Here is a 23969-nt window from a genome sequence, read left to right as displayed (position 1 = left end):
AGGTGTGGAAGTGGAACTAGCTGTAGGTAGTTTAGATGTTTTGGAAGGCCTTGTGTTTTAAAAGAGATGTTTTAAAAGAGGTGTATAAGTGGAAGGCCTTGTGGCATATACTCCCCTGTTTTGGCAAGTTGAATACAGAAGACATTCAGGAGGAGTTAAGCTTCTGCCCTTTATGTGGCCGTATGGAGGAGTCACTAGATCATGGCTTATTGAAGTGTGAGCATGTCCCTTTTCTGGTGTGCTGCACAGGAGTTCTTCGGAATCGATATGCCAGTTTTACACCCGGAACTTGGACGCAGGGTTTTACAGTCTTTAGAATAAAGGTAAAGGTGCTTAACCTAAATAGAAAAGATATAGAAGGCAAAAGGTAGCACAAAAATTCATACCATTATATGATCAATTCCACCAGACACCTTCTTTTCCTTTTCTGGGTGGTGCTCCAGAACTTTCTCTATGATAAACTTTTCATCCTCCAGGGGAAGTCTTATGCCATCACTGCAAAATTTAAGATACGGAATATATTTAAGATGGTATGAACAAAATAACTGTTTTGTATACCATGAAACACACAAAGCAAATCGTGAAATAATTTACCAAGATTCACGAAAGATCTTTCTGACCATTGTTACAATGGGTTCAATTTCTCGTAGAACCTTTTTTGCCTCAGCTGGTAGCTTATACTGTGGCCTTTGAGGCCTCTCAAAAGGTCTTGTTGGGAGCCTGCCTGGATTATCTCTTTGGTCCCTCCGGTTTTCTTTGCCATCCCATCCATCCGATGGAGCAGCACCCCGCACATTATCTGACGGTGAAGCAGCCACGTTGCCCCAGAACTCCTGCTGTGCAGTACAAGTCTGAACCTTCGCTGCCCCAGTCGAAGCATTCCCTGCATCCACAGGCTCCACAGTACAGATTTTAGCTGCCCCACTTTCCCTGGAATCATTCTTTCCATCCATATGATCTGCATTATAAGTTTGAGCTTTCGCGCACACACTCCCCCAGGTGTCATTCTGTGCATTCATATGCTCTGCAGTAGAATTCTGAGCCTTAGTTGTCACAGTACCCCATGTATCATCTTGTGCATCAACGTTCTCCACTGTTGGGCCTCCCCAGTTACGAGAATCATTCCCACCACGTGCATTTTGTTCCCAGCTTGCATTCATCATTGTGCCATTTTCCCATGAGCTGCCCCTATCAGTAATTTTCTGTTCAGGATTATCTTCAAAAGTGGGCACACCATGGGTCCCATCCCGTTCCAGTGACAAGCAAATATCATCCATCGTGTTGTCTTCAACAAGGTAGTCCACATCGTCCAAGAATGTGTATGCAGCCTTTTCTTGGTCGGTCCTCGCGATGGCCAGGAAATCATACAGACCGTCACCATATTCCTTGTTGCTTTTCAGCTGCAATGGTCAAATCTATTAGATATAATAAAACCACAATACGGGCCAAAGATAGAGAAATAGGCTAGAAACTCCCACAAAAAGAACGAAACATCCAGCCATTGATTTCTTAGTACATCACAACAGTTAGATTTACATAACCACGCCAAAACAAATTGTAACCATTAGATCTACATAATCGTACCTAAACAGAACGCATCCATTAGATCTTCATAATCTATCTTCTATTATATATTAATGAAACGAAAGAAAACGAACAGACAAGATTTAAAAGCATGGAAGGAAGGCTGAGATTTATAAAAATCTTGGAACCTTTACGCTGGAAGGTTTGTCACAAGTCAAGTTGAAAGTTGTGGTTGGATTGCAATAGGAAAGATCCTCAAGAACTATCTGAGTTACAAACTTACAATTACATCAATACATAAATAAAACTATGTGCTGCAAAATATTTGCAGATTAAAATATCGGTTTAGCAAATGCTTTGCTTTGACGTTAGGTACACACAAATTCAGAACAACATAGCTCATCGCCGTGGACATGATCATGCCATGGGGATAGAAGCGACAATGCATGTGTACTCGACATTCTCTAGCATTCATCAGTGGCCCATCAATTATTGAAGAGTGCTGCCTCAGCAACAAGCCCTCAGGTTATTAGTATGCATCAACCATGAGTCAGATAAGAGAAGAATACAAACACTCAGTGACACAAGGACTCACTACGGAATTAGTAATGTAGTACTCCCTCCGTTCCAAAATAAGTGTCGTTGGCAAAGCTGAAAGCAACAAAATTCTTATACGTAGAAGAATTCTGTTGCTTTCAGCTTTTGCCTCATATATGAGCACAACCCAATCTTATTGAAAGAAGTGTCAGTTAAACGAAGCACCTACTGACATGCATGCCGCAAAAGTGAAAACAGAGCATTTGCTAGCCTATCGAATTCTCTCCAATTATTTTCACTCTGACCTCACAGTGCCAAATATAATGATCCAAACATTTGAATTTATGAACTTGTTTTTATTTAAGTGGTCAGTTTTTGGCGTTGCATATTGAGGAAGTTCTAGCACCCTTTTCTAGTTCTGTTAATATACACCAATACTTACGTTGCTTCAGATGGAGAAACAACAATTCAACTAATAGGAATAAGTTATGCATGCATATAAGCATATGGAGGCATGCCATTGCAGTAAACAAAAAACACAAGTGCAATAGGAGAAGTGCCAAAATGCTGGTGGAGAAAGGGTCACAAAGTCATCTATGAGCAATCAATCGTTTAGATTTAGTTTTACAATTTCACAAGAAAATGTTGTGGGAAAGGAAAACACCGAAAGATGAGGGTGGAAGAGGAAAAACTAGGTATTTAGCTACACCATTTATAAACATTTATATATGGGACTGACATACCAATGTCAATGTAGTTGTGAACCTAAATCCAATAACAATTAGTTGCAGCTATGAACAACTGACAGAATAAATAATACAAATATTGCACTATGTAGTCAATCTAGCCGCGCAAATTCTCTGGTCACCCCCCGCTAGTTAAAATATAAAAGTGTAATTTCACATGGTTAGATAATGCAGTGGAAAATCTTTGTAGCAACATTCAATTCTTTTTGTAGTAAGACAGTAAATTGTTTGATTGGCCGTACCATCTAAAGAACTTTACCCCCAACAAATACTGACTCAAGCTCCATTACTGGTATGAATAATAAGCTCCGGCGGGTTGGAAAACCAGCTTACCTGATTTTCGTTCCAAAGAATCTGAAAACATGACCCAGTGCCAAGTGTTGAATGCTTGCCCCATGAACATGATGAGACCACACAACCCAATGAATCAGTATGGCATTTCTCTGCAGCCTTCTCGAAGCATTTTATAGGGGTCTACAAAAGACAACCAGGACATCAGCATAGCGAGGTGATAAAACAAATAAAAAAACAATCTCAGAAATAAACTTACAAGCAAGGTGGACTCTGCAAAAGGTGCTTGAACTTTTAACGAACTTAAGGTCGCCTTGTAACCATCACTGTGGAACCCATTCAAGTTCCCAGTGCATGTCATGCTGTTTGCCACAAGTATCAAATGGCCCTTCAGAATTCCTTTAGCAACCGTCTTCATACTTCTCGAAAGACGCTGCACAAAGCATCAAACAAAAAAATATCTAATGAAACAGGGTATAAAGATAAAAGTTGCCAACAGGCGCTGCACAAATCAACAACCACAAAACAGTTGGAGCAAAATTGATTTTCATAATAAGAGTTACAACACTTGGGTCAAACAGGATGAAAGGTAAATCACTAAACAGCAATACATGTCAGATTTAAATGAATGATAAAATTTAGGATCTTTGTAAGGATACTGAACCAAAAAACGGAACCAAACTGTACACTTAGTATGGTTTTGGTTTACGGTATGTGTGGAAATCAAAAAATCATATGGCCTCGGTTAGTTTGGTATAAAAACAGAAAATTCTAACTAACTGCCAAACTCCTCTTATAGCCAGATTCTCCAACCGTTGGAATTTGGGCGCCTGGCTTCAGGATGGTCAAGCCCAACAGGCAGAGACACTCGTGCCACGTAGCCATCTTCCAAAAGAGTTGTGAGAGCAATGCGGGAACCCTAGTAGCCGCTGCCACAGGAGGAATATTTGGTCCCCTCGGCTCCAGATGCCATCTTGGCACTAAGAGGTGGGGGCATCTCGAATCTTCAAGAAATTTATAGTCCTCGTTAGCATTCAGTAGTCATCGTGATATTTTTGGGAATAAAATTATCTTGGTTTTTTGTGGCGGTGCCATGGGGCCAGAGAGGTTGGCGTCCTCGCAGAACCATTTTTCATGAAATACTAGTATGTCGTACCATACTCTCAGCTAAATTGTATGCATCTGCAGTTACATACAAGGATATATGTTCATCATCAGAATGCACAGGTATAAATAGTGCATGGGAGGACCCACAGGAGGAGTACACACTAGAAAACAAGAGCTGCAAATTTACTGTTTAGATTCTTCAGTGTTCAGTACCTGTCCCTAATACCTTAAGCACAGGAACTCAGAATACAAAACCAAAGGCCACACATGTTACGGCATATCTCTCTCAAGGTAGTTTTGGTGATTGATGACAACATGTTTGCGGACTAATCTTGTGCTTTGAATAATTCACAGATTCTCCCCTGGCACGAGACGCTTTCTTCCCTCGGAGTGTATTTCAAGACGGTGTAGCTCTTTCGTTTCTTTCTCGGTGGACTAGTTGCGTAGAGGGCACCGTACTATCAAGAGGGGGTCCGCTGGGGTTTTGCATGGGTGGAATCATCACGTACACATCAGCTTCTCACCCTCCGAGCTTTTCCTGTCGATTGAAGAGATCTCTCCTCTCTTCCTTGTTCTGTCTGGGTCTAAGCGGCAGCACCGCGCACCCAGCAGTAGTACCGCTAAGAAGCCACAAGCGGCAGTACCGCTTCGCAGCGGTAGTACCGCTGTGGCTCCACAGTAGTAGTACCGCTGGGGGCCTGGCACATCCGCCGTGTCCTCAGCTTTTTTGAGAGATCCCTTCTCTCTCTCTCGCGCGCCCCAGCGGTAGTACCGCACTGCCTGCGGTACTACGGCCGAAGGGTCACAAGCGGCAGTACCGCTCCACAGCGGTACTACCGCCCTTGACCCCACTGCCGTAGTACCGCTGGGTAGTCTGGCTCCTACCGCCTCGATTCGAGAGGTCTTTTTCTCGTGTCGGGTTTTGCGGCACTAGTCACGGTTGTAGTGGCGGTAGTACCGTTCCAGGAGCGGTAGTACCGCCCTACCACCGCGGTAGTACCGCTATTGGGGTCCGTTCCCTACTAAGTCTCCTCAGCACGGCAGTACCGCAGGGTGGCGCGGCAGTACCGTCGCCTGACGGTAGTACCGCCCCCTCTCAGCGGTAGTACCGCCCTGTGCGGGGCTGGTTGGTGGGGGGGGGGCAACGGGATTGTTGCCCCCACTATAAAAGGGAGTCCCCTTCCTCCTTCTCACTTACCTCTTCCTCCCCCAAAGCTCCATTTATTGCTCAAGCTCCATTAAATACTCCAAGCTTCATTTTGCCCGATCTATCTCCCTAGCCAATCAAACTTGTTGATTTGCTCGGGAGTGGTTGAGAACGCTCCGATCTACACTTCCACCAAGGGATTTTCGATTCCCCCACTCATCCCTAGCGGATCTTGTTACTCTTGGGTGTTTGAGCACCCTAGACGGTTGAGGTCACCTCGGAGCCATATTCCATTGTGGTGAAGCTTCGTGGTCTTGTTGGGAGCCTCCGATTAAGTTGTGGAGATTGCCCCAACCTTGTTTGTAAAGGTTCGGTCGCCGCCTTCAAGGGCACCAATAGTGGAATCACGGCATCTCGCATTGTGTGAGGGCGTGAGGAGAATACGGTGGCCCTAGTGGCTTCTTGGGGAGCATTGTGCCTCCACACCGCTCCAACGGAGACGTACTTCCCCTCAAAAGGAAGGAACTTCGGTAACACATCCTCGTCTCCACCGGATCCACTCTTGGTTATCTCTTACCTTTACTTGTGCAAGCTCTTTAGTGTTTCTACCCTTGCTTGCTTGTATGCTTGTTGATATTGCATCATATAGGTTGCTCACCTAGTTGCACATCTAGTCAACCTACTTTGATGCAAAGTTTAATTTGGTAAAGAAAAGCTAAAAATTGGTAGTTGCCTATTCACCCCCCTCTAGTCAACCATATCGATTCTTTCAATTGGTATCAGAGCTTCGTCTCTTTATTAAGGACTTTACCGTCCAAAGAGTATGGTTGATACCATAGACGGTGTGGAGGAACACTCCGGTGTGAATCCAATCTCGTCTACGGGAGATGGGGGAACTTCGGTCTCTCGTGAGGAGTTCAATGTGGCCTTGGAGACATTGAAAACCTCCATGATGACCGAAGTTGAAAGCATGTTTACTAAATTTCTTAAGGGGCTTAAACTTTCCACTGCACCGTTGAAAGTGGGTGATCCCGCCAACAAGGTGTCGGATGCTATCCCCGACAAGGGGGAAGCTAGTAGTGAAAAGGCTCCTTCTTCTAGTGGCAAGAATAGCACCGACATCTTTGCCCATGTGGAACCACCACTTGTTTATGGTGGACCGGTTCCCTCCACTCATTTGAATCATGCCGGTCCTCCCCCTAAGATTGTGAAAAATGAGGATTTTGATTCTTGGGTTTACCGCTTTAAACTTCATTTAAATCATGTGAACACTAACCTTTGGAGAATCATTGAAGAAGGTTTCTATCCACATGATCCAAGCAACTTCACTCCTCAAGAAGCCACGGACAATCAATTCAATGAGAATGCTCTCTTCATCATTCAAGATGCAATTCCACCCTAAGACCTACCTCATCTTCGTCCCTTCGCCTTGGCCAAAGATGCATGGCATTGTGTCGTGTCTCTCTACCGGGGAAGTGCAAGCATTCAACGGTCCAACTATGAAGTGGTACAAGATGAGGCCGATGAGTTTGCAATGAAGGAAGATGAAGAACCTCGTGAGCTTTATCGGAGAGTAACCAAACTCGCGGTCTCACTACGAGATCACGGGAGCAAGGACACGGATGACAATTGGATCAAGCGCAAATTCCTCAAGGCAATGATGCCCTACCACAAGGCCATGTCCTCCGTCATTCGTCAAAGACCGGACTTCCACACTTTGACCTCAAGCGAAGTGTTGGATGAGTTTGTGGCCATGAACATTTTGGACAAGACCGCCGACAATGCGGTGCCCCGTTCTCAACGGGCAAAGAAGCCTAACCTTGCATTGAAGGCCAAGCTCACCGTGGAAGAAGAAGAAGAGGAGGAAGAGGAGAGCAACCCCGAAGATATGAAGTATGCATATCATGAACACATGGCACTTGCTTCAAGGCAATTTTGGAGCAAGAAAAACTCGAGGCCCAACTTTAGCAAAAACAACTCGAGTGGCACAAGGGGCAAGCAACGTGTAAGAACTTGCTACAATTGCGGCAACGTGAGTCATTTCGTTGCGGAATGCCCGTATGAGAAGAGGGAAGACAATGGTGGCAAACTCATCCGAAAGGACAAGGCTAAGCCGTTCCCCAACAAGAACAACTTCACCAAGAAGACTCCTCCCAAGGCTTTGGTTGTGCAAGAAGAGTACAATGAGGATGATGAAGATGATGAGTCAGTTGCCATGGCCTCGGTTGCCATTGCAACAACGTCACGGGTGTCTCTCTTTGACTCACACAACGAGAGCATCACCGCCAAATGCCTCATGGCTAAAGCCACCAACAAGGTAACCTCCAACATCAAAACTACCATCATTAATCATCCTTCCCAACGGATAGCATTAATGAACTTGAGGGAGCTAATGTGGAGGCTAACGAGTTTGAGGCTTTTATGGGCAAACTCAAGGGAAAATCCAAGAAGCACTTTGTTGCTCTCTTGGAACAACTTGGTGAGGCCAATGACATGATCGAGGCTCACGAAGATACCATCTCTAAGATGGAAGGGCATAGTCGTGACTATGCCGATGAGATTTTGGATCTTTCCAATGCTCTTGAGGAAGAGCGTGGTCTTCGTTTGGCTCTTGAGGAGTCACACAACGTTGATCATGCTAAGTTAAAGAAAGATTATGATCATGCCCTCATTGTTTCTCGTGTGCTAAATTCCGAGAAGGCCAAACTCGGGGTTGATATTGCTAGACTCAAAGAGGAGTTTGATATACTTGACAAGGCCCACAAGGCCTTGAAGGGTATTCACGCTAGTCTCAAGGAGACTCATGATCAACTCCAAGTGAAGCTAACTAAGGAGAAAGCAACTTTTCCTCATATGGTTTTAATTGATAATGCAAATGCTACTAACCCGTGTTGTGAGCATATACATCTTGTTGAGGAAAATGCTAAGTTGAAGGAGCAACTTGAGAGAGGTCTTGCGACTTGCATACAAGGCAAGAAGAACATCAACGATCTCTTGATCAACCAAAAGGGAGGTGTGGCCAAGGAAGGGGTTGGGTATGTGCCCGACTCCAAGAACAAGAAGAAGAATGACAAGACCAAACGACCTCCTCCCCTCATGCAAACCTTTGTGAGGGAGGGAGAGAGTGCCCCCGAGGAGAAGAAGAAGAACAATGTCAAGAAGGGCAATGTCATCCCTCCCAACAAAGCCGGCGATTTTAATCCTTCTTATGTGTTATGCCGTGCTAGTGATGGGCATGTTTATGCCAAATTTGTTGGTTCTCTTCATGAGTACATTGAATGGTCTATTTGGGTTCCTAAGACCCTTGTTACTAACATCAGAGGACCCATTACAAAATGGGTACCTAAAACCAAGCATTGATCTCTTGTAGGTGTTTGCTTCCGGAGGTGGATCATGGTTGCTCGATAGCGGAGCTACAAATCATATGACCGGAAGCAAGGACTTGGTGGTGGACGTGCACAAAGTTCCATCTATGCCCACCAATGTCGAGTGGGGTGACGCCTCATCCTCTAAGGTATTGGGACTTGGCAAGGTGGTCATCTCTCATGATCTCACGATCGAGAAGGTCATGCTTGTTGAGTCCCTTGCATACAATTTACTTTCCGTTCGTCAACTTGCAATCATGGGCTTTGCCACTTTCTTTGATATCGATACCGTGGCCCTCTTGTGGAGCAAGACTCTTAAAGTAGCTTTTGTTGGGCATGTCGAGAACGGTCTATATGTGATTAACTTTTCGGAGCGACCCACTAAGACCGCGACATGCCTAATGGCTAAAGTTGATGTGGGATGGCTTTGGCGTCGCCGTTTAGCCCATGTCAATATGAGATCTTTGCAAAGTCTTCTCAAGGGGGACCATGTCCGTGGACTAACGAATGTTAGTTTTGTTAAAGATCGTGCTTGCAGTGCCTGTATCGAAGGAAAGCTACATGAGAAGGCTCACCCTCCCACGACTATCATTTATTCAAAGAGGCCCTTGGAGCTCCTTCACATGGATCTTTTTGGGCCCCCATCCTTTGATAGTCTTGGAGGTAGAAAGTATTGCTTGGTGATTGTGGATGACTACTCAAGGTACACGTGGCTGTATTTCTTCAAGAGGAAGAGCGAGACCCAACAAACCGTCATTGACTTTGCAAATGAAGCACAACGTCAACATAATGCAAAGATCTTGACAATAAGAAGTGACAACGGCACCGAGTTCAAGAACTACACCTTGGATGAATTTCTTAGTGATGAGGGAATCAAGCATCAATATTCCGCACCATACACCCCTCAACAAAACGGTGTTGCGGAGAGGAAGAACCGGACGTTGATGGATGTGGCAAGGACCATGATGGCGGAGTTCAAGTCTCCGTACAACTTTTGGGCCGAAGCCATCAACACCGCGTGTCATGCATCCAATCGGCTCTACCTCCGCAAGGGCTTGAACAAGACTCCATATGAGATACTCACCGGTAACAAGCCCAATCTCAAGTACTTCCGGGTATTCGGGTGTAAGTGTTTCATTCTCAAGAAAGGTGTTCGGTTGTCTAAATTTGAGGCTAGAGCTTATGAGGGCATATTCGTTGGTTATGCTACAAACTCTCATGCTTACCGTGTCCTCAATAAATCCACGGGACTTATTGAGGAGACGTGTAACGTGGAGTTTGATGAGAATAACGGCTCCCAAGTGGAGCAAAGTGGCACTTGTGATGTAGGTGATGAAATTCCTCCTCAAGCCATAAGAAGAATGGGTGTAGGTTTCATCCTACCCATTGAGGAACCCCTTGTGGCCAAAGGAGAAGGACAATGCTCCACTCAAGTGGAGCCATCACCAACCCAAGGCCCACACGCTTCCGAAGAACAAAGTGAAGGCCCTCAACCTCTTGAACAAGACCAAGGGCAAGATCATACTCAAGACAGTGTTGACACACCAAGTGATGCCCAAGGTCAAGTTCTCTCCCCCGAGCAAGTTCAAGACCAAGAACAAGTTCATGACGACGCTCAAGATGATCAAACCGCTCCTCAACTCACCACCGAGGAGGAATTAGAGCGTCGTGCCGCCAAGGTTGCTTCCAAGCTCTCCACCAAGGATCATCTCATGACGAATGTGCTTGGAAGCTTTAGAAAGGGGTTCGAGATGTCCTCCATGGGAGAGTTGAAGTTCTTTCTAGGGTTCGAAGTGAAGCAAAGAAGAGAAGGAACCTTCATTAATCAATCCAAATACACCCAAGACATGCTCAAGAGATTCAAGCTAAGTGACGTCAAGCCGGCCTCCACTCCAATGCCCACCAAGTGCCAACTTGACTTAGATCCCAATGGTAACGTGGTGGATCAAAAGGTATATCGTTCCATGATTGGTTCCTTGCTTTACCTTTGTGCATCTAGACCAGACATCATGTTGAGTGTGGGAATTTGTGCATGGTTTCAAGCCGCACCTAAGGAAAGTCACTATGTGGCGGTCAAACGAATCTTTCGATATTTGGCTCATACCCCAAACTTTGGCTTATGGTACCCAAGAGGATCAAACTTCAAGCTTGTAGGGTACACGGATTCCGATTGGGCGGGAGACAAAGTGGATAGGAAGTCCACTTCCGGAGGGTGCCAATTCCTTGGTTGCTCTTCGGTAAGTTGGTCTTCCAAAAAGCAAAGTTGTGTGTCTCTCTCGTCCACTAAGGCGGAGTATGTTGCCGCCGGTAGTTGTTGTGCACAACTTCTATGGATGAGGCAAACTTTAAAGGATTACGGTGTCACTTGTGACAAAGTGCCTCTTTGGTGTGACAATGAAAGTGCCATCAAGATTTCTCTCAACCCGGTGCAACACTTCAAGACGAAGCATATTGAGATTCGGTATCACTTCATCCGGGATCACATTAGGCGAGGAGAGATTGAGCTCAACTATGTCAACACTCATGACAACCTTGCAGATATTTTCATGAAGCCCTTGGATGAAGCAAGATTTCGCGAGTTAAGGCATGAGCTAAATATCATTGATTCAAGCAATGTGGCTTGAACCCTTGCACACCCTACCACGCTCAATTTGTTGTCTAGTTTAGGTGTAGGCATGGACATAGGGGGAGTGTTGTTCTCTCAATGAACTCTCCCTCCCCCCATTATGCATAAATTGATCAAGTCTTTCACTTTAGCCATTGTTGATGGCACTTGTGCTTAAAAGACGAGTTTTGGTCATGGGCCCAAGGTTAAAATCTTCGCGGTGCCATACCTTTTGACTCAAACATAGGTGGCCTCGGCCACCGCCCTCTTGTGAAGAGGCGTGTCTTGGTCGTTTGCTGGTGTGTTTGCCGTTCTTTTTTCTGTTTCGTCGAGCTAAGCCGTGTCTGTTTAGTTGCCGTGGCGCGCTGGGCGGTACTACCGCTGGTGGTGCGCGGTACTACCGCTCGTGAGTGGTACTACCGCCCCCCAGCACGGTACTACCGCTGGGGGACGAGAACAGGGGGTTAAGTCGGGGGCAGGGGGAGGTTTCTTCTCCCCCATACCCATTCACTTCTCCCCTCTTTTCTCTTCCTCTCTCCAGCCTCCTCTCGCCGCGGGAGTGCTCCGGTAGATCTCCGTCTTCGGGGCGTCCCTCTCCATTTCCTTTGGTGGAGTCGATCCCCACCACGTCCTCTTGCCATGAATGCCGGTATTGCCCCCGTTCTTTCTTTCGTTTTGTCTCCTTTTAGTTCTTGTTTCTTAGGGGCAATGGTGGTTGCATCTCTAGATTTTTGGTGAAATCTAGGCTTGAGTTGATTGGAGAAGGCAACTAGACTATCTAGATTAGAGTTTGGTAGGATTATTTTTGAATTTGGTAGGCCGGTAGTGCCGAATCTGACCACGGTAGTAGGAAACCACTGTTTCACCGCCTCGTGCTTTGAAACTGCTGTTTATCCGCCTCAAGCCGTACTACCGCTCCCTTTGGACCGGTACTACCGCTTGACCTAGAGCGGTACTACCGCTCCCTTTGGGGCGGTACTACCGCTTGGGGCGGTACTACCGCGGGCAGGTCACGGTACTACCGCTGCATGCCAATTTCCATCATTCTCCCGCCTTACCTTGATCTTTTGTTGTGTTGTTGGCTTATGCTCGTTCTTTCTGGTTGTTTCGCGTTGTTCTTGTGTTTGGCTCCAGGTGATGACCATTCCGAGCAGCAAGGGTCACCGTATCAACCCCGGGCGTGCCACATCAAAACGCTACCGCACCTCAGAGCCTGCCGATGGTTCCTCGAGCACCCAACCGCCTCCAGCAAGTGCTTCTGCATGTGCTCCTCCACCTCCTCAGCAATCGAAGCGAGCCGCCAACAAGCCAAAAGGGAAGACTGTGACTGAGATGACCAACAAGGAGTTTTGGGAGAAGCGTCGCCGCAACCCCTATGTAGTGGACCAAGAACCCACTTTGGTCAACCGCCCGTTCTGGAACCGTTTTCAGTTTGCCATCTACTTTGATGTGATCAAGGCCAAGAAGAATCTTTTTGTTGATGTTCGCTCCATTGACACTGATGCTATGGAGAAGGATCCAGAGTACTTTGGCGAAGCTCTTCAGATGTGCACTCAGCTGAACATTCTCAGGATCATGCAATTCAACAAGGACTTTGATGCGGATTTGGTAGCTCAATTCTATGCCACCGTCCATCTTGGGACGGATGTCGACAGGACTCTGACATGGATGACCAATGGCAAGCTGCTTTCTGTCAAGTGGAAGGCTTTCATGGAGTTACTTGATGTGGGTTGATACCGGGCTTGAGACTCCTGTCGGTTTCCGTCCTCACCGCAATGCTACATCCACCCACAAGCAAGCCCTTTGGCCCTACTGCACTGTGAAGGTTCACCCAGTAACTGAGAAGAAGACCTATGAGCTGTCTCCGTATCTGGACATTCTTCATCGCATATTCCGTGAGACTCTCTTCCCTCGGATTGGGAATCTGGATATGGTCCACTCTTACCTCGTGGACATGCTCCTTTTCTGTCAGCATGAGAAGGAAGCAAGCACTGGAGAGAGCCTGGATATCTCTCATGTCATGTGGTGTGAACTTCTATCTGCCGTGTCTGAGCGCAAGTGTCCTACCTATGGTCCATTCATCATGAGGCTCATTGAGAGGGCCTGGGCACAGACTTATCCCAGAGTGCTGCTAGAGACTGGAGACTTGGTTTCTCATGAGATCAAGCGTCTGAGGAAGAAGGACAACTGGACAACGCCTCACACAGGGGGTCCATCTGCTACTGCTGCCCCAGGGGGTCCGTCTGCTGCTGCTGCTGCTGCCATGGGGACCGAGGGTGAGGCTGCTACTGATGCTCATGAGGAGGATTTTGGTTCCACTAGTGCTGAACCTTCGTGGGCACAGAATCTTAAGCGCAAGATGAAGAAGCTTTTCTGCATGGAGTCTCATGGTCAGTACATGACTCATGTGGCGGAGAAGCATGGAAGGACGCGCCACAAGGAGCTCATGCGTCAGATGGGAGCAACAGTTGCCAGTGGGTCTGAGGGTCAGATCACTGAAGAGGAGGACTGGATTCATCAGAATTGCCACTGGACCGACTCCGATGCCGAGCAGTTCCCGACCCATGATGAAGATGCAGAGATGTGATGTTCGAGCTCTTCCACCTCCCATCACCTGGAGTCGTAGTGTCACTCTATGCCCTTTTTGGTGTCTCGCTGCCAAGAGTGTAGGGATTTGCCTCTTATGTCGTGTTTTGTGTCGTCTTGTGGTTTCTTGCGTGTTCTCTTGGTGTCCTTCTTTGGTTTGGTTTGGTGTGAGCCCTAAGCTCTAGACATATGGTGTGAGACATATGCTCCCTATCGCTACCTTATTACTTACGTCATGTCTGAGTACTGTAGTTTATTGTGAGATGCATACTTGTCCTGTTTATTCAATTCTCTCATATATCTTGTGCTTAGTATTGTTGGACTATAAAATATAGGGGGAGTTTTGATCCGAATGTGTGGGTCGTGCCATCTCTTGGTGCACACATTCTGGGGGAGCCCGTCTATATTTTGTAGTTCTTAGCTTTCTTCGTTTTATTTCTTTTCCTTGCGCAAATCCCTAGTTGTTATCAATCCACCAAAAAGGGGGAGATTGTTACGGCATATCTCTCTTAAGGTAGTTTTGATGATTGATGACAACATGTTTGCGGACTAATCTTGTGCTTTGAATAATTCACAGATTCTCCCCTGGCACGAGACGCTTTCTTCCCTCGGAGTGTATTTCAAGACGGTGTAGCTCTTTCGTTTCTTTCTCGGTGGACTAGTTGCGTAGAGGGCACCGTACTATCAAGAGGGGGTCCGCTGGGGTTTTGCATGGGTGGAATCATCACGTACACATCAGCTTCTCACCCTCCGAGCTTTTCCTGTCCATTGAAGAGATCTCTCCTCTCTTCCTTGTTCTGTCTGGGTCTAAGCGGCAGCACCGCGCACCCAGCAGTAGTACCGCTGAGAAGCCACAAGCGGCAGTACCGCTTCGCAGCGGTAGTACCGCTGTGGCTCCACAGTAGTAGTACCGCTGGGGGCCTGGCACATCCGCCGTGTCCTCAGCTTTTTTGAGAGATCCCTTCTCTCTCTCTCGCGCGCCCCAGCGGTAGTACCGCACTGCCTGCAATACTACGGCCGAAGGGTCACAAGCGGCAGTACCGCTCCACAGCGGTACTACCGCCCTTGACCCCACTGCCGTAGTACCGCTGGGTAGTCTGGCTCCTACCGCCTCGATTCGAGAGGTCTTTTTCTCGTGTCGGGTTTTGCGGCACTAGTCACGGTTGTAGTGGCGGTAGTACCGTTCCAGGAGCGGTAGTACCGCCCTACCACCGCGGTAGTACCGCTATTGGGGTCCGTTCCCTACTAAGTCTCCTCAGCACGGCAGTACCGCAGGGTGGCGCGGCAGTACCGTCGCCTGACGGTAGTACCGCCCCCTCTCAGCGGTAGTACCGCCCTGTGCGGGGCTGGTTGGTGGGGGGGGCAACGGGATTGTTGCCCCCACTATAAAAGGGAGTCCCCTTCCTCCTTCTCACTTACCTCTTCCTCCCCCAAAGCTCCATTTATTGCTCAAGCTCCATTAAATACTCCAAGCTTCATTTTGCCCGATCTATCTCCCTAGCCAATCAAACTTGTTGATTTGCTCGGGAGTGGTTGAGAACGCTCCGATCTACACTTCCACCAAGGGATTTTCGATTCCCCCACTCATCCCTAGCGGATCTTGTTACTCTTGGGTGTTTGAGCACCCTAGACGGTTGAGGTCACCTCGGAGCCATATTCCATTGTGGTGAAGCTTCGTGGTCTTGTTGGGAGCCTCCGATTAAGTTGTGGAGATTGCCCCAACCTTGTTTGTAAAGGTTCGGTCGCCGCCTTCAAGGGCACCAATAGTGGAATCACGGCATCTCGCATTGTGTGAGGGCGTGAGGAGAATACGGTGGCCCTAGTGGCTTCTTGGGGAGCATTGTGCCTCCACACCGCTCCAACGGAGACGTACTTCCCCTCAAAAGGAAGGAACTTCGGTAACACATCCTCGTCTCCACCGGATCCACTCTTGGTTATCTCTTACCTTTACTTGTGCAAGCTCTTTAGTGTTTCTACCCTTGCTTGCTTGTATGCTTGTTGATATTGCATCATATAGGTTGCTCACCTAGTTGCACATCTAGACAACCTACTTTGATGCAAAGTTTAATTTGGTAAAGAAAAGCTAAAAATTGGTAGTTGCCTATTCACCCCCCTCTAGTCAACCATATCGATCCTTTCAACACACTACAATGGCATCATAAGAACAAACGTTCAGAACCACCAGTCCACTGAAAACAATAGCCTCATCCAAGAAAACAGTTATAGGCGACTATACACATGAAATTCTCTAATTTATACACGACAGGTGTTCACAAATCAAAGTGCAGTACATCAGATCTTTCATAGAATAAGATAGGAGAAACCAATTTATTTTTAATAAAAGAACAACTGTAATTTATGCAGTGAATGAAATTTCTAAGGAAGCTAACTAGTTTCTGCATCTTACAGTACCTTTTACAACCATCTCCAGAAGCACACCACAGATAGAATCAGCCAACACATTCACTGCATTCTCAACGGAATCAGATAACATAGGGATGTCCTCAGAAAAATAGAACTGCAAACATGGAACCTTCCCACCACTCGGCTTCTGTGTGAATGAACAATTACTGCCATGATTAAGGAGGAAAAAAAATCCATCAGATTAACTTTAATAATATCAGTAACCAGAGATTATGTCACATCAAACAGACAAAAGTGTGGCAACACTGAATAGTACATAACAACGAGATGATTCTCAAATGATAATGTATTGAAACTCCTTGTCTCGAGACAAATCCCATGGGTGCACAGTGCCAATTCATTGCTATGAATAACTTTCAACAAATTTGGGCATTGCCTAAGAAGCATACAGAGAATGGATATAGTGCAACAGAGAAAATACAAAATGTCTAAGAACATACAGAAAATACAAAGTTCTCCCTCTGATCTCAAATAAGTCCATGCAGCCATTTAGACTTCTCCATATAAAGTCGTTCTATAACTGGCAATGTTTACTCCTTTATTATACCCTTGGTGTCATGTTTACGGGTTGCAATTAACCTTTAAACAGAGATAGTGAATTGATTATAGAACAGGAAGGGCCAGTGTATAGAAATTACTAAAGGGCACTAAACTAATTTCATACGATTGTATGTCATTTCGTGTGCAACTTTATTCTTGTGAATATAGCTAAAAAGGTTCATTATTTTCAGTTGGAGGGGATATTAAGTATGAAGTATCATCATGCAGTAGGAAAATATTTTTATCATTACAGTATGACATTCTCCTATTTTGTTATAACTATAGCACTTCAATGGAGTTAAGATATTTTGGTAGCAAAGAGCGCATATGGGCATATGGCTAAAATCGAGGTTAACCATCTTCTGACTTGCCGCCTCAGTTTTCCATTTCTCAGTTGGTATAAATCAGATAGGTCAATTTCGGGAGTCCACACAAAGGTAGCAATTTTAATTCTGGGATACCGTGTCGCTGGTTAGATTTTTTTATTTCCCCTTTCATCCACATAACGCCCTCTCCCGAAAGGCTTTACTTCCTAACATAATCTTCCATCTCTGTCGTCATCTAAAGTTTTCTCAGCATATGTTTACAAATGCACATGCATGTGAGCGAGCATGCCAGAGAATCTATGTATAAAAACATAAAATAAACATTTACAAACAACATCGAGTATTCAGTTCTCATGTTGAAATATTAGATATTACCCATGTTGATCAAGAACAAAACATGTACTACAAAAATAGTATGTCACCAGCATCCAGTAACCACTACCCGCTAAAAATGAGGCCAGCCTCTGTCCTGAGCAATAACCATGGTATCTAAGATGTAACAGAAAAACCATTGCAGAGTAGAGAATAAAAAATTTACCAAGTAGAGAAACTAATCTTTTTAAACAGGTAACCAAGAGTTCCTTTCTTATTCGCATGTTTCTCAGCAATTTCTTGGCATTTCTCAAGAATATCTTCAGTGCTAATGTTTATTTGTTCTAAATGTTCCTGCAAAAAATACATGCATACGTTTGTTGTATTTTAGAAAAGGAGGACGATCCCCGGCCTCTGCATCTGGATGATGCATACGGCCATTTTATTAATTATTGACACAAGACCATACAGAGTCATACAACAATAAGCCTAAAGCAACCAACTAAGCAACATCTGTCGCTATCTCTATCCAGTTGATGTAGGGGCGCTCAAAGTCTGGGCCTAATACCAAACAGACCTCGCAGCCAAACCTAACATCTAAGGCTTGAGGTCCCAACCAGGACGCCTGCCGGGTATGGGCACCCACCAGTCCGGCGTACTTCTCAACCAGGACCCCTGCCGGTATGAGGCCGCCGCAGCCACCTGCCACCAATCCATCTTCAGAGTTGTACTGCTGCATCAACCTTGCCCGGTCTAGCTGCCGCCGACGCCACCACGACGCCAGGCAGCGTCACCCTCCTGCGCGAGTCCATCTCCACACCAGGGACCAGATGAAACACCGCTCCTCCTCTTGTCCCCTCCAACCAGCACTTGCTCCAAAACGATGCCCCCATGAAGGAGAACGATACCGAAGGCACCGTCATCTAGGGTTTCCCCCGGAACTTCCCGATCAGGTTGATGTGATCTGCAACGACGATGCCTCCAGAAGGGAACGACGTCTGAGATGCCGCCATCGTCCGCCAAGACTGCAGTCAGGCGCGATTTTCACTGGAAGCCACGTCTTCCCGACCTCGCGGCTGGCTGGAACCGAACGGAACCTCGCCACGAAGACGTATGTCGCCGTTGGTACTCCGGTGAAGATCCGACATCTCCTCACCGGTCCCTCCACGCGCCGCCGGTCGGCGGAAGGCCTCCCCGCAACAAATCCAAACGGGGCGTTGGATTCGCAGTGACCGCCGTCACCATCACGACCAGGACAGCCCACCACGCCATCCATGCAGGGCCGCCGCTCAACCGGCGATGGTGCTCCGGCCCCCGCCGCACAGCCCGGATTCGCCGTCCCAGCCCCTGTCGTTGGATCGCACAAGAGGAGCCGCCCCCGCCGCCTCAGATGGGATCTGCCGCATCCACCCGCCCAGAAACCTTCGGCACCGGGCCCGCCGCCACCGCGGCCCACGCCGGCGGCAGCGGCGGCAGGAGGAGGCGGTAAGGGGGAGCTGGCGGCGCTAGGGTTTCGGGGCCCCTGGCGCCGCCTGGGGGGAGGAGACGCGAGGGGGAGGGGGATTAGGCCCTCGTCCATACGTTTGTTGTATGTATCATATATAATTATAAAACAACGCAGCCTGTATGTGAATAACTAAAAAAAACATCACAATACCTTTTCAAGATGAATATGGCCAACAAATGCTGGGGTGGCTTCTGAAATTCCATACGAACTATCTTGATTCTGATACCTGGAAATGCAAATGTCATGTTCGTGCTATTCAGCACAAATGACAGCAGATACTAAAAACAATGTATCAAATTAACTCTAGAACTGATGGCATGGATATACATACTCGATGCAGATATCAGTGGTACAATCCTCTAATGTGACTCTCTTTAGGCAACCCTGCACTGCAATAGCTGCCTTCTCTTTGCAAAAACTCTTATGACAAGAGCAGTCATTCAGAAACAGGATAACTTTTCGATCTTTCACATCATTTTTATAGCTAACTTTTGTCTGTAGTATTTCCTGTTTGGTTAAGAACATGTTAGCAGTAGGTACAACATAGCTTGAGATACAGATGCACATAATAGTGACTAGAGCAATTTACAGTGTAATTACTACCTTCATCAACTCCCATGAAGTATTATTACTCTGAGAAGCATCCAAGACAGACTTATAAGCAGGGTTGGAGATAGCAGTGGCAGCTAAGGCACCAACCGGTTCTCCAGGAGTTATAGCACTTGGATCTTCTTTGTATTTAAGTTGCATGATTGAATTGCTGCAGATGTTTCTCACAGTTCCATCATAGCATACAACTACATCCCGCAAGATGGCCATTAGACCCTTGAACAGAGTTCCTGCTTCTGGCAAACCTCTTGAGGAGCGGACAATAGTTTCTCTTGTAGATATACTAGCTCCTCGTAAGGATTAAGACCATGGAAATATGAACTTTGCACAAGACCATAAGCCTCTGGAGCATGTTGAATTCCATCTCCAATTGGTGGGTGTCTATTAACAAGTTTTGAGAAACAAGACTCCACCAGACGACTTGAGTACAACTTCCCCTCACGGTACAGCTGCAGACCAACAAAACCAAGCTGCTGAACTACTTTCGACATTAAAAGGTCACTCTTTGGGTCAAACAGAAGACCAAGACGAGATGATTTCACGACAAAATATGAAATTTTCTCTTTGATGTTCTTGAGATTATAGTCAACAGAGTGGCTTTTGAAGCACCTTCTTGACTGCTCAAATACAGAAGACTGTTCTTTAATACACTCCTGTGCTCCTTCCAACAGAAGCTTGGGTACACTAAAATCTTGCAGAGTTAGACTAAAACCATCAAGTAGTAGGAACTCCATGAAAAGGGGCTGCAGCGCATTCAAAAACTTGAGCGCATCTCCCGGGCCCTTAATACAAATAATGGAGGACACCAAATCGGAAAATGAGGCCTGAAGGGATTCTTTCTCAAGATCAAGTTTCATGACAGTGCTGTCACCTTCACAAGTCAATTCTGCCGGCAACGCACTTTATATTATTTTTTTAATTGTGAAGGCAACAGAAGCTTGGATCACAGCAGGTGCATTAAGAGAGAGCGACAGGAGCATTGCCAGCTGGTTTGCTGATTCTTTGCTTAACATGGTTCTTGAAGACATGAGTTTCAGAGCTAGCAAGCTGTCGTTAGTTAGCTAGACAGTTGCTTCTCCACGCTGAAAAGCTCCAATGCTTCAATTTTTGCAGACTGTGACCGAGGATAAAAGATCTGTACACAATCACCATCAAAATCTGCTCCATACGGATAGCATAGTAGGGGATTTATCTTGACTGTATGACCATGGTGGATGTATACATTCAATGCCTGCAGAGAATGCTTGTGAGTACTAGGTGACCTGTTGAGGAAAACAACATCACCATCAACTATTCTTCTACTGATCGTTTGACCCACTTTCAGAGTGGGTGATCCTTTCGATCCTACATTGATTGCATATGTTGCTTGGCCATCTCTATAGGACAAACACAATCCCTTGTCAACAACCTCTTGCAATCTGTGTATGTTGATGTCTGTAACCGGTTCTTCAAAAGTTATCCTTTTTGCCACTTCAAAAGGCAGTCCAACTACATCTGCTCCAATATAGGGATCTCCAGTAAGCACACTATGTGATGAAAATCCTGACACTTTGCTGATGAACAATGTCTTCATCTTCTCAAGCCATTCTTTTGTTGACGAATGAGATGAATCAGTGCTAGCTGCAAATCCCTTTGCACCTTGAGGACCCTTCAAAACAGAAGTCATTGAACGATTAAATAGACATACATGAATCTGATCAGAACATAAATGCAAATGGCGCTGGTAAACTATCGCTAGCAGGTGCTTCTTTCATCAGCACACCAAGAACACTGAGAAGGTGCTGGAGTTCCCTCATGCTGATGGTTAAAAAATATGTGGTCAAGAACCGAGAAAGCTCTTCCATATGATTCTATGGAAAATCCAAATTTTCTTGACACTCAGAAGAGGACAGACACAATCATATTGTGAACATTCCTAACTTTTTGTCATATACACACAAGCATCACCATGTTCAATGGAACCGATTGTAATCCTATAATTAATAACTAGGTGATAATTTAGAAGCGAACTTGAACAGTCTGACTCAAACTTGGTCCATTTGATGAGCTAGAGTTTGCTTGCACCTATTTAATTCGTGCACCATGTAAATATGAATAATTAGGTAATTTGCTTCCATTCATGCCAAAAAAGGTAGTTTGCTTCCAAATCATGACACATACCTTTGTAGTACCCCTGGCCTGTATATATTGGCCGATTGAAAATTGTAGCTCAGTTGATTCAGTGTCATATGATTCAAAGTTTGGGGAACCAGATGCTGATTCTTTTATCTTCTCTATCTTTTCAACTATCTTCCGCAACAAAGATATAGAGATGGCCTGAAACAAGAAGAAAAACAATATGGGAAGGTATAAACCAGTGAGTAAATTTACAAAGATCAAGGAAATGCACAGAATAAAACTCACATTGGACTTGATGCTTTGCCCATCTGTGAATTCTGGATTATAGAGGCAGTTAGGCGGTACTGGGAGATATTTCATCACATATCCAGATTGAGCAATATATCCCCGTGCAGCTAGCTTTCTTCTTGTGTCATACGGAATCTTCTTTAATATATTAAAAGCCTGGAAAATAATAGAGGAATGGGATAGTAGGTTGCTGGATACAAAAATAAATAAATGGTGACTTGGTAAGAAAAATAAAGGGGCAAGTAACTGTGAGCCCTTGGGCTTCGGGTTCTGTGATCCTACCTTTAGACATTACCATGTTTTCAGGGGGTAAAGAATGGGTATCACTCATGAGATTAACATTCCATAATGTACCACCCCAAATATCATTTCAAGGTAATTGACCTTACCAAGGGTTGTAAAACTGAACAGTCTTATCCGGCAAGTGTGATGTTCATGTGATGTGTGCTTATTATGTGATGGTAAGGTCACCGTGTTTGAAAGAGGTGGCCAGAACAACACATTGCACAAAACCAAACAGTTATGATTTGAATCTGCTCACCCCTAAACTACATATGTAGGCGCTCAATCAATATGCAGAAAACTGCTCAGCGGTGCTATGCTGACAACCAAACTAGTTGCACAACATGGGCCAAAGGTTGTTTCTACTCAGCCAGGGCAAATCAAACAAGCCCTATAAGGGCATCACCAACGCTAACCCGCTAATTTGCTTCGCCATCTGTCCGCGGACAGAGGGTGAGGCAGTCCGTGGACATTGATGCCGAAGGCTGCCATCCAATGCTGCCAGCATACATTTCAACCACGGTTCACACTAATCAGACATAATTCAGGCAAACACGGCAAATTTTCATATAAACCGAAAGGCATTCATGCAAACACGATGGAATTTCATTACATTTCAGACATTTAGAACAAAAAACGCTGTGAAAACCTATCCTTCGGTTGTGGTTGTCATCCACTTGCTTTGTATTCTGCATCGGCGACCACGTCCTCCATCTGCCGTCTCCATGAACGGCGGCGGGGTTCAAGACCCGAGAACTGGAGGTGCGGTCTCCGGCGGGGAAGAGTAGAACATGGGAGACGGGCCGACCCACTTGGGACACAATGCCCTGCCGCCTCCCATTCCCTACTCATCCTCGTAGGAGTCCATGACCTATCCGTCGCCGGCACCGGTGGACGTGAGGTCGATGATGGGCGTGGATGGTTCGTCATTGTCCACCTGCCATGGCCGCCTCGCTTGCGTGCTCGCCGTTGATTTGGCCCTCCGCCAGTTCGAGGAACAGGCTGTACCTTTGCTCCTCCTGTGCCTGCATGCCGGAACACCAACATAGGAGCCGGTGCAGGCTGATCCTTCATCGCCATGGTGGCAACGTAGTGCGCCTGCGCCTGCTCCATGGTGAGTCCGGCATGCACTGGCGCGTGGTCCAGCGCCGTATAGCCGTCAAAGACCTCAGGCGAGCTGGCCGGCATGCCCAGCTCGATCCGCCTCACATGGCGGGACTGACCAGGCGGCTGCAAGGGCGGCCACCTCGTGCTTCGTCTCCGTCGATAGGCTCTCCCACAGAGCATTCCCGCTCGCTATCATGATGGATGTGGTGCAAGGGAGGAGGAGTTGTGGCGTGGAGTCTAGCCGGGTGTGGCCGCCTTTAAATAGCGGATATCGGTGAGGCCAAGCGCCCGAGTGCGGTAATGTGTGGCACCGGAGTTGGTTCCTCGGTCAGGGAGCCTGCTTAATGGTGGCATACGGATGGACGCATTGAGCAGGCGTGGTAGATATTCATCCCGTACAACATACGTGATGCATGAATGCGGGCAGCTAGCGCCGAGCAGGGACGCACGCGGGCGCGTGAGGTTTGCGGGAAAAAGTGCACCCGGACCGCTCGACGGAGCAATACAGGTCCATGTTGGATGGCTTCCACGGTGTGGACATATGCGGG

General features: G+C 46.5%; 1 protein-coding gene across 1 annotated transcript; it reads right to left on the bottom strand.

Moving 5' to 3' along the window:
• Nucleotides 1–380: 380 nt before the first annotated feature.
• Nucleotides 381–23502, bottom strand: LOC125530885 (DNA-directed RNA polymerase V subunit 1-like). The gene is made up of 15 exons (XM_087529718.1): nt 23323–23502; nt 22731–22812; nt 22030–22088; nt 21787–21942; nt 21035–21274; nt 19872–20408; nt 19349–19524; nt 19168–19243; nt 17737–17864; nt 16321–16478; nt 4255–4280; nt 3358–3531; nt 3141–3281; nt 595–1400; nt 381–495 (listed from the first exon to the last, which is right to left on the bottom strand). Exons 1-15 carry the CDS (start codon nt 23500–23502, stop codon nt 381–383), a joined length of 3054 nt encoding a protein of 1017 aa, XP_087385844.1.
• Between the last annotated feature and the right edge of the window lie 467 nt (nt 23503–23969).

The sequence above is a fragment of the Triticum urartu genome, chromosome 6A, assembly GCF_056163025.1.
Source record: "Triticum urartu cultivar PI428250 chromosome 6A, HENAU_Tu73, whole genome shotgun sequence".
Lineage (NCBI taxonomy): Eukaryota > Viridiplantae > Streptophyta > Magnoliopsida > Poales > Poaceae > Triticum > Triticum urartu.
Note: the sequence above shows the minus strand (reverse complement) of the source record. Positions and strands in the feature narration are given on the sequence as shown.